General features: G+C 39.1%; 1 protein-coding gene across 1 annotated transcript; it reads left to right on the top strand.

The window, feature by feature from the left end:
* The first annotated feature begins 180 nt into the window (after window positions 1-180).
* Window positions 181-6671, top strand: lrrc8db (leucine rich repeat containing 8 VRAC subunit Db). The gene is made up of 2 exons (XM_030050360.1): window positions 181-442; window positions 2254-6671. Exon 2 carries the CDS (start codon window positions 2256-2258, stop codon window positions 4785-4787), a length of 2532 nt encoding a protein of 843 aa, XP_029906220.1. The 5' UTR covers window positions 181-442; window positions 2254-2255; the 3' UTR covers window positions 4788-6671.
* The last annotated feature ends 5311 nt before the right edge of the window (window positions 6672-11982 follow it).

Here is an 11982-nt window from a genome sequence, read left to right on the forward strand (position 1 = left end):
TCAGAGGGGGTTGATGATGGTGAAGATAGCGCCTATTACTATTGCTGTTGGAAGGATGATAATATTTTAATTATGTGAGGTCTGTTATCATGTTAATTGTGTTTGACGCCTTATGAAATCATGGCCCTCGGTGCAACTGAGTGCCATGTCGAAGAAGCAGACTATGACGCCTAAATGAGTGCAGACTTGCTCCAAGTGTCTGCCACAGCTCAGTATGTAGAGCAGCTGGTGCAGCCGCTGTGTCGCCAGTCAGAGGCAGAGGACCCGACCATCTGAAGGGGAGTGGGGGAAGTCGGCTAAGCAGCTTACCAGCCTGGCCATTAGGCCCACGCGTGAGCTGATGCGGAGAAACAGTGGCTTTGTTACGGCACCGAAACATGCGATGTGAGCGGACGCGCTGTTTGGTACCGGTATCAACATAACTGGATCAAACCATCAGAAGGTGCGTATGGCGCATTAGTGTGCGGGGTCGTCAGCTAGGCTAGTCAAGGTCTACCAACCCTGACTGCAACACACTCTCCGGCCCGAAAACTGTTCTTGTGCGCTAGCGAGCTACACGGCGGGGCAAAAACCTCTTGTCAGACGGTGGGGATACGGAAGGCACAGCGTTAAATGTACCGGGAGGGTGAATAAACCGCTCCGGTGAAATGTGAATCGGTCATTGTGAACGGAGCCCAGGTTTCAGTGTGTTGCGTTAAAAGGCTGCATGGAGAAAACCACCTCCTGTTGTCTGTCCGTGGATGTGTTTTGTTGCTGCAGCCGGTTTCAACCTGCTTTGTAGCCCTATTGAGAATGTAGTGATGTTCATTCTCCTAACACTTAAATTCCCGTTAGTCTGTACATGTAGATTACTATTGCTACAGTCACAGAGAGAAAATTTATTATTTTTTTTTATTTTACTTTATTTCTTATCAAACGGTATTTAATCTTTATTTGGTACTCGTAAAGCACAGTGAGGTATGGGGCTACGAATGAGTGAGTTTTAGGAGGAACACAAGCAATATATTACAGTCAAGCAGTATTTTTATTTTTATTTTTATTTTTTTTTTTATTCATCAATGCAATTGTCCGGCTGTCAGTTACTTGTATTTGATAAGTCAAACTGAGGATGAGGCAGCCAGCACATATGCAAAATCAAGCCCAATAACCATAACTTGTAGTCATATTTAAAAAAAAAAAAAAAAAAAAAAAACATGATGATGTTACATTGTTGCCTCTAAATCTATGCAGCTGTGGTGTTTTGGTCTTAAAGTGTGTTTTTGTCCCATCTCTTCTGTTGTTTTGATCAAAGTTACAGCCTGTTTCACAGTGAGGTTATAGTGGTAAACAGTTTTTTAATCATTTAGTTTTAAGCATAAGCATTACTTCTAAAACATTACAACTGCACTGATTTTGATTTTAGTTTAGTTTTAGGTAGATAATATTTTGAATAAACCAAACGTTTTCTTTTGCAGTGATAGTAGTTTCCTTTCAGACCCATTGTCAGTCAGCCATTACACTATTGCTACTAGTCAAGATATAGATAGAGATCCGGATATATAGACATTTAGATCCAGATATAGTTGTAACATTGTGTGTTAAGCAGGTCCTATGTCAGGATCAGTGGGATGAGAGAAATGAATTGTTCCAGCCAGATTTTAAAACAAGCTCAAAAGCACCGACTGCTTATCAAAATTTCTTTAGATGCTTTCATGAAAAAAAAAAAAAGCCCAAAGTTTCTCCAAGACATATCCAGTGATGCAAGACAAGCCCACCTTCATGATCAGATGATGATTTGCCCTAAAACAAAACAAAGAGGCCAGGCAATTTTGACAGCCGGAAATCTCAACAGTCTTCACTGTATTGTGGATTGATTGGTACTGCTTGACAACACTAGTGAAAAAAAATCACATGTACCTTTGAGGTGGGGATGTCAGCTAGTCAGTCTGTATAAAAAAGCAAAAGGCCCTGCTTACGTGTTGCTTGGTACTGTCTTTGACTGTACATAATGCCAAATGTGTAATGTAGCAGTATACATTGTGACTGATTGTTGATGGTTATCGATAATGATAGATAGTAATAAAGGGGTGGCCAGTTGTGGTGCTAAAGTCCAAACAAATGATATAGTTACAACATCAACATTCTCTTTCAGTGGCCGTCATACACTGATTAATAATACAGGAAAACAATTAATTTGGTCAGTAAACCCCATGCAAATCAGACCTGAAGCCCTACAATTTGTTATGTCAGATTTTCATTTTTTTTCTGTTGCAGGAATGTTCACTCTCACGGAAGTAGCCTCCCTGAACGATATCCAGCCAACTTATCGAATACTGAAACCATGGTGGGATGTCTTCATGGATTATCTTGGTGTTGTTATGCTGATGCTGGCCATATTTGCTGGAACAATGCAGTTAACTAAAGACCAAGTGGTTTGTCTTCCCATCCTGGAGCAGCCGGAGGAGCAAGGGGGCTTCTCAGGACACCGTCCAGCAGACGCAGCTGCTGGCTCGTGGGATGAAGAAGGCAGCATCAGACTTGATGCTGCTCCCCTAATGGCTCAAGGGCTTCCTGATAGCATTACGCATAAAATTCATTTCCCACAATCAGGTACGGTTGGTCAGCCTTACCCAACAGGTGTGAGGACCAAGTTGGATTTTCAGCAGTATGTTTTTGTCAACCAGATGTGCTACCATGTTGCCCTTCCTTGGTACTCCAAATATTTTCCATACCTTGCTCTAATTCACACTATTGTATTAATGGTTAGTAGTAATTTCTGGTTCAAATACCCAAAGACAAGCTCCAAAATAGAACATTTTGTTTCAATACTTGGAAAGTGTTTTGAATCACCATGGACTACAAAAGCATTGTCTGAAACTGCATGTGAGGACTCAGAGGAGAACAAGCAGAGGCTGGCTGGTGCCTCCTCCCTCCCAAAACATTTTTCAACAAGCAGCGAAGAGGGAAGCCCGAACCAGTCCGCTCCAGTGCTTGGAAAATCTGCCGTCAAGTTTTCAGCTGAAAAGCTGGTGATTGAAGTTCCATCCATGACCATATTGGACAAAAAAGACGGTGAGCAAGCGAAGGCCTTGTTTGAGAAAGTAAGGAAATTCCGAGCTCATGTGGAAGACAGTGACTTGATTTACAAGCTCTATGTTGTTCAAACAGTCATCAAAACAGTGAAATTCATTTTGATCCTGTGCTACACAATGACATTTGTTGCTGCCATAGATTTTGACCATGTGTGTGTGCCTGAAATAAAACATTTGACAGGCTATGCTAAGTTCCATTGTACTCATAACATGGCATTCATGTTAAAGAAACTCCTTGTCAGCTACATTGCTATAATTTGTGTTTATGGAATAGTCTGTATATATACATTGTTCTGGCTTTTCCGGAGACCTCTTAAAGAGTATTCTTTTGAAAAAGTCAGGGAGGAGAGCAGCTTCAGCGATATCCCTGATGTTAAGAATGACTTTGCTTTCCTTCTACACATGGTTGATCAGTATGACCAGCTGTATTCAAAGCGTTTTGGTGTTTTTCTCTCTGAGGTCAGTGAAAACAAACTACGGGAGATCAGTCTGAACCATGAGTGGACCTTTGAGAAGCTGCGTCAGCATGTAACTCGCAATTCTCAAGATAAGTTGGAGCTTCATCTTTTCATGCTGTCTGGAGTGCCGGATGCTGTATTCGACCTGACCGATTTGGAAATCCTTAAACTAGAATTGATTCCCGAAGCGAGGATAACAGCTAAGATTTCACAAATGATAAACCTCCAAGAGCTGCACTTCTATCACTGTCCGGCCAAAGTTGAGCAGACTGCTTTCATTTTTCTTCGTGACCACCTGCGGTGCCTTCATGTTAAATTCACTGATGTTGCTGAGATTCCGACCTGGGTTTACTTGTTGAAAAACTTAAGGGAACTCTATTTAGTTGGTAATCTGAACTCTGAAAATAACAAAATGATCGGACTTGAGTCTCTCAGAGACCTCAGGCACTTAAATATTTTGCATCTCAAAAGCAACTTAACAAAGATCCCTACAAACATAACTGATCTCTCGCCACATCTGCTCAAGTTGGTTGTACATAATGATGGTACAAAACTCTTGGTACTGAACAGTTTGAAGAAAATGATGAATCTTGCAGAGCTGGAGCTTCATAATTGTGAACTCGAGCGAATCCCTCATGCCATCTTCAGTTTGACCAACCTGCAGGAGCTCGACCTAAAATCCAATAACATTCGCACCATTGAAGAGGTCATTAGCTTTCAGCATCTCAAGAGACTGACTTGCCTCAAACTTTGGCACAATAAGATAATCTCCATTCCATTGTCAATAAGCCATGTCAAAAACCTTGAGTCACTTTATCTTTCACACAACAAGCTTGAGTCTCTGCCCTCATCGTTATTCACCCTTCTCAAGTTGAGGTACCTTGATGTTAGCCATAACTCAATAGTGATAATACCACTGGAGGTGGGTTTTCTGCAGAACCTGCAACATTTTGCTATTACAGGTAACAAAGTTGAGATGGTTCCCAAGCAACTGTTCAAGTGCACCAAACTGAGGACATTATGTCTCGGCCACAACTGTATCACTTCTCTTCCCGAGAAAATTGGCCAACTACTGCAGCTGACACATCTCGAACTGAAAGGAAATTGTCTGGATCGCCTCCCAGCTCAGCTCGGTCAGTGTTCCCTCCTCCGCAGAAACTGCCTGATTGTGGAAGACCACCTCTTTGACTCACTCCCCTTGGAGGTCAAAGAGAGCATCAATCAGGAATCCAGTGTTCCTTTTGCAAACGGGGTGTAAGTTTGTCTCACATAGTCTCACATTGCATCAAAGGTTGAACATTTCATATATCCAGGAAGTCTTTTTTGAATCATACCATGAGATAGAACGGTTTTGCTCAGGGTAGTTCCTTCTCGACTCCATTGGTATACTTCAGGATGGCATACCATGGTATAAAGTGAACATAGCACGGTGCACCGGTGAAATATTCAACAAACCCCAGCAACGATACACATTGCTATATTCATGTAATGGCTTCTTTAATATCTGTGTTTTCTTGTTTTAATTCTGTAATTAATTCCTAAATGTGAGTTCTGAGTTAATGGTTAAATAACTCCCCTTTTAGTTTCTATGTTTTGTATGCAATCTTCATGCCATATCTGTAGTGAATTGCTGTAAATCTCAATTATATTGAAGCAATTCTCTTGTTCCTTAATCCCTGTGGTTAATTTAGGCTTTCTTCAGGTTTACTACTGTAGATATAGATTATTGTGGTATATATATTATGTTTAAGAACCAAACCTCTTGGTGTCCTCCCAGCCAACCCCATGGTCTCCGCAGCAAACTAGAGCAAGTCAGAAATGAATGTTGCCATTGTGGTGTTTTGCATTTTGGGAGAGTTTTTTTTTTTTTTTTTTTTTTTTTTTTTCGGCCCATTGTTCCAACTGGTCCATTACATAAGTTATGTAAGCAGTCACTACGCTAAAGAGCATGAATGGCATTTGCTGCCCTTAATGTACTGCAACACCTTCTCATACAATGCACCAAAATAATGATATGACCTTTTTCTCTATTTTTTAAAATGCCATAGTTTTACATTGTGTCTTTACTTACTATTGCCATTAAAGTACATAGTCAGTAAATGATTTGTCCATAGTTGCATTTAGACAGACTGCACAGTTGAGGGGTGAACATGTTAGTGTATGGCAAACTAAATGAATATGGGCCTGTGTTCATTTAGTTAAAGCTAGAGATCAAAAATGCTGTTTTTGCACAGCAAGTCGAATGTTTTGAACAACTATATAGATGTGCAGTGGAACTCTGAAGCCCTGAAATACCTTAAATACCTGGCTATTAGAAACCCCATGAAATGAAAATTGATGCTACCGTTACTTTACTGCAAGCATGATCTATTGGCAGTACACACCACCACACTTGGACTTGGACCCCTAGCATAAATTTAGCTAAAATTTCCATTTCATGGGGTCTTGGAATATAAACGAGGATGTTGACCAATGTATATGCACTACACTCACAGATGTAATTTAGTCAGTGGACAGCAATACATTTTTGTAAGTCAGTAATACCATGTATAGCCGATGTTATGATCTAGACCTCTTTTCAAACTGCAGCTGATATGGTTATGTGGGATATTATAACAGCCTAATGTATTTCCCTTCATGTTTTGTTTGGTTAGCATCAAAGTTTTAAAAGTCTGAATAATTCTTTTGCTACGGAATAACTTTTATTTTTTAAGAGAAACATGTTTTTTTTGTGTGTGTGTTTAAAATGCTACAAGCACAACAAAAGCACTTTTATACAATACACCCACCACTTCTGTCCTCCGTCCACTAACATTCACACTTCAATAATAATAATAATAATAAAAAAAAGAAATTTCTTTTTGTAAGTAAAGTTTATATTTTGTGATTTCAGAGGCTGTTCCTGTCATTGATTTTTTTTTTTTTTTTTTGGAATTTATTGAACCTGCTGAACACAATAGTGTCTTGCTGCTTATTCTCTGAAAAATATTATATATAACACCTGAAAAATCTCCATTGTTCCAAAACTACCTTGAGTCACTGGATTGATGTGTTGATAAAGCATGAATGCCTCTGGGTGACTGATTTTCCAGAAATATAAAAACCTCATGCTCAATAAAGTGGTACAAAGCTATCAACAATACACAGGTGCTGTGTTGAATTACACTGGCTGTATTACATTCAGTTTCTGACAAGTCACAACTGAGTGTGTGTGTGTGTGTGTGTGTGTGTGTGTGTGTGTGTGTGTGTGTGTGCGCGCGCGCGCGCGTGCGTGCGTGCGTGTGTGTGTGTTTATGTGTAGAGGGAGATTAAACTAATTTCCCTGAAACAAATATTGATCATCACCAGTAAATATTGAATTTAAACAAGTACTGATTGTTGCAACATTTTTCAGATTTTTGATCTTGACTTGAAATATTTGTAACAGCTGGTACACATTTGTACCAGCTGTGGTACCACCTGAGTGGTACCACAGTACCACTCAGGTGAGAAACCTGAGTGGTACTGTGGTGTCACAGGTTACAGGTTACATGGCAATTAATATTCAGTAAAAATAACCAGTGATATATTTATTAAGAAATAGATATCTTGGGAACATCCATTTTTGTTGTGGCGATATTTTTTGATCATCCACAGCATGTCCTTGAAACAGTTTAAAGGAATATTTCACCAAAAACAGAATATTTCATTTAAAAAAAAAACAACAAAAAAAAAACCTTTTAATCACATGCCTCACGGACAACAAAGGTTTGAAATGACTGGGGCATGACTGTGAGCAGGGGCGCCGCCAGGAATTTTTGGCCCCATGAAAAAAAAAAAACAAAATTAATAATAATAGTAATAATTATATATATATATATATATATATATATATATGTGTGTGTGTGTGTGTGTGTATTTACTTGATGATGGTTTAATAATTTTATATTAGTTTTTACCTATTTTTTGGGGCCCCTGTCAGTCAAGGGCCCTTGGAATTGTCCTAACTTTTCCCCATATACGGCGCCCCTGACTCTGAGTACGGTCACACACAGCCGCTCCTGCATGAAGCACTTTCAGGAAGTCTTTTTGTCAGACACTCAAGACAACTTGGAGTGAATAATTTATCCAAAAAGTGTGGTTTTGGGTGATGCATTCCTCTGATGCTGCAACAAGGTGACACAGTAGGTCAGTGGCTAGTGCTGTTGCCTCTAAGAAAGAGTCTGAATATCCCAGAGCTATGGCTCTACAAGCTCTACAGGTATATCAGCACCTAAAGATATCTATGAATTTGTTACTCCAAAGTCTATGATGTCGGACATTTCAGTCTACTTTTGTGCCTCTGAAGTTGTCTTTCCCAAAGCTTGAGCATAAGATCCAAAAATCTTGATGATGTCATGAAGAAAAAAAAAAAAATATGGACATGCTCCACAGACTTTGCAGAATGAGCAGAAGCGGGCCTTGACAGATTGTCCATGTGAACAGTATCCAATTCCTCACTGGCAGTCCATGTTTTCTGACTCCAGATTTTCTCAGTGAAATCATCAGCTATTGGTTTATGCTGATATGAGTAATGCGATTTTCTAAGATCAGGCTTTATTTTTACATTGAAGATACTTTTGCAGTCTCTTTCTTCAAATCTTTAATTTGTCTTCTATATGTTTTTACTTATATATATCTTTAGTGTGAGAGACCCTGAGAGTGTAAAACTGCATGGGCAATGAGCCAAAGAAACAAACAACCAAAAAAAAAAAAAAAAGTGCTGCCTCATAACAGTGCAAATTTTAGTAATCAAACTGTTAATTTCATTCACAACTATAAAAGTAATAAATTATAAGAATAAAGCCTTTTCAAATATAAGTTCTATGAAATTTTACTTTAGAAAGATGGAAGATATATAGCATGTGCATCATGATGACCAGAGTATAATATGGACAGTCTTTGGCTGTTTTACAATAATATCTATATGCATTCATGCATGCTTTCAACACAGAAGAGAAGAACAAACCAAGATGCTATATTCCAACTGAAAACCACTGTATATTTAAGCCTTCATACTGAACCACAACACAATGAAGTAACTGTGGTTTAAAATGTTTTGTTACCAGCATCTTAAGGGCTACACACATCTTCAGTCATCAAGGAGGATAAATGCAGGAACACATCATGTCTGTGTTTCTCCACACATCCTGCAGACTGTGGTGGAGCAGCTTGGTGTCAAGTTGAATTATTTTCTTGGATGGTATTGCCCTCATGTGGAAGTATATTGTTATGGCACTAAATCTGCAGTATCACTTTGTCTGTACCTGTGCAGCATGTTGAACTTTGAAACCAGGCTGATGCACAAATGATGGCCCATGTCAGACACTGAACTATGCATTATTTGGGCTGATTATTGCTTGCAGCCACTTCTCAGATGATAATTTACTCCTTGTAGATGTTAACAATTACTTGACCCTTTATTGTATATAAGTGCATATAATAATTTCCATCATACCATAAGATCTTAATCTGTCCTAATTGTTTCATCATGCCACTGTTTAAATGTTCACTTGTCTTTTTTGCCACTTAAATTCTGACCAACAGGCTTAAGTGCTTAACAAGTTAGCTTTGTGGGCATTTTCACCTGTGCACAGTTGTGCATGGCAAAAATAAAATAAAATAAAATAAAATAACATGAAATAAAATAAAATTAAATTAAATTAAATTACAGTTAATTAAAAGGCCAACCATGCAGGCCTATTTATATAAAGCATAATGCTCATAAGGATACATAAAAAGACAAGAAGTTGTTCAAAAACAGTGATATGTTCATTAGATTTATTTTTAAAAAAATCAATGATCCTTACAAATATTCATCTATCAAACATTTTTAACATCTTCCCTTAGCATGTTTATGTAGTTTGAACCATTTCAGATGAAGTGGCCCCTGTGACCAGCAGAGGGCCCTGATAATTGCCAGCTGCAGGAAGATGCCTGTGATTGTTTACAGTACATGGTGCAGTAAGGTGATATTTGCAGGTATTTGTTCATTAGTTTGTTTGTTTGGCTGGACTGACTTTATTACTTAAATGTTTGGGGACAAATGAAGCTTTGAAAAATATTTCTAAGGGTTATAAATGTAACCAAGTCAGTTTTTTTTTTTTTTTTTAAATTTTAATTTTTAATTGCATGTTTTTGGACAAGAGTTGCCATTTATCATATCATTTAGCGCAAAAGAATAATCAGTTGATCCAATATCAGTTGTCTGCAAAATATCAGACTGTGAGTTTTATTTAGAACAACTGTATAATCACAGACAAATCAAGCACAACACCATCAAAAAGAACCGGGTTCAAATTTTGCCTCAAAAGATGTTTTTAAATGTTAAGATGGAGCATCTTGCACTGATAGATAGCACAACATAGAAAAACAGGTGACATAGGACATAACTGAGGCACAGGACAATACACAGGGAGTGAAGGTATGCACGCATGCAGGAGACAAAACACAGTTCATACGTCTCATTGTAAATCCCAGACTCAGGATGAATTGATAATTTTATAATTCAATCCTGACAAATGATTTTGTGAAAAAATGTGATCAATACGATTTGGAATTGGGACTCTCTGAGGGTGTGAAAGCTACACTTTTTCCAAGATATTAAAGTAATTGGGACAATTCAATTAGTTTAACTACACGTTCAAGTTCAAGTTCAAGTTCAAGTTCAAGTTTATTTTGAGCCCCAAATCACTGTTTATGATCTTAAAGGGCTATAGCGCAATGAAGATTTGCTATTGTCAGTTGCTACATGCCTACAAAGATGTGACATGAGACTATAGCCACTTTATGATACAAGTTGCAAAAAATTACCCAGGACAGGACATAAATTTATCTAATCCTCTTACTGACTTACATTAATGGCAACAACAACAATAACAACAACTTGTGGCCTGTGATATGGAAAGTGTAGACATCAGCGTAAGAGTTACATCAATCTTTAGCATGATATTTATTTGCCATCCTTGCTTACTTTGTTTCTAATAGGGATTTATGAGCTGAGGTTCAGCTATCATGTGTGCACAAAAATAAACACACTCTCAACTCACAACAGCACCAAAATTCTGTGGCTATAAAAGGTGAACGCATGTCATGAAATCCCAGACAACTTCAGAGGCACAGCGGAGAGAGGATGCATGACTTTAAGCTGGCCTGACACGGCGGTTGTTAGAGCCCTGCCATCAGGTGGATCAGGAAAACACACCGCCTTGAGTCCAGCCTCTGCTGGATGAACATCATTACTTCCTTGGGATCAAGGAATGGCCTTAGCACTCGTCACAAACACTTAGTTTGCACTTTCCCCCTTGTAGGACCACTGCCAGCCATATTTGTATGAAATGGTCATCACAGTACCACTGGCCATCAACCTACATTGTAACCTGGGGATAGGGGCAGCATGATGTCAATTTCGAAGGTTGACTGGCTTCTCAATCTGTGGATCTCTATTTTACAGACTATAGAATCTGACACATCAGCCGAGGAGACAAGTTATTGCTCTAACGATCTGCTATGCATATAAAATCTCCTGACAGCATTCCGCGGTATCTGGTTTGATGAGCACTGTCTGGTTGTTAACCTGTTTGTCCTTGGCAGACAACACGTTTTCAACATATGTAGGTGTTTATGAAGACTAACGAGTGCTAATACAATATGCAATAAGAGGAATTATTGAATAAGGCTGGGGTGAGGTTATATACATAGCTATATTTTTTTCTGGTAGATCTTGTAATTAGAGATAAGCTTTTATTTAGTGGAAGTGTGTGAAGCCTGCTCGTGAGAAGTTTAGATGGGTATACGGCCTGTTACTCCACTGATGCCCTGAGGACAGCGGCAGATCTTCAGCGACAGCACTTTGTGAGCACTTGCACAGCTGATGAGCTGTAATTATGTTTTAATTATTTCTGTAGGGCATCATTCTCTCCCAATGTGAAACCCGCTGCCCCCCCTCCCTCCGCCTTTCAAATGATGACATTCAGTATTTTGAAAACATTTGGTGATGAAACTCTGTTGTATGAAGTCCACTAATTACTGCAGAGCCTCATGTCAGCACCCATAGTAGGCAGCTTTGATGTCTACTGCCCAGGATGATAATCAAGGGCACAGATCGCAAGTGATTGGCTGTAATTGGGACAAGTTGTTTAAAAAAGGGCACCACATGACTTTGACGGCTGCTTTGCACAGCCACTGCTCCAAGACACTAACCCCTCCCCCATCCTGTGCCCACGGGTGAGGAAGCCTTGTCACTTATTAAGGAGACTGTTGCCATGAAGTGACAGATGTCCTGATGTGATCTGTCTGCATCTTTGGCCTCCATCTGTCTTGTTAGTACACATAGTTAAGGATGGTGTGAGGAGAGAACTGTTCTTTCATATATGTTAAATGTATTGGAACCCCTATTCTGAGGCGATGCGAGCTGCAACTAGCTCCCCTGGCGA

The sequence above is a fragment of the Myripristis murdjan genome, chromosome 4 (assembly GCF_902150065.1).
Source record: "Myripristis murdjan chromosome 4, fMyrMur1.1, whole genome shotgun sequence".
Classification (NCBI taxonomy): Eukaryota; Metazoa; Chordata; class Actinopteri; order Holocentriformes; family Holocentridae; genus Myripristis; species Myripristis murdjan.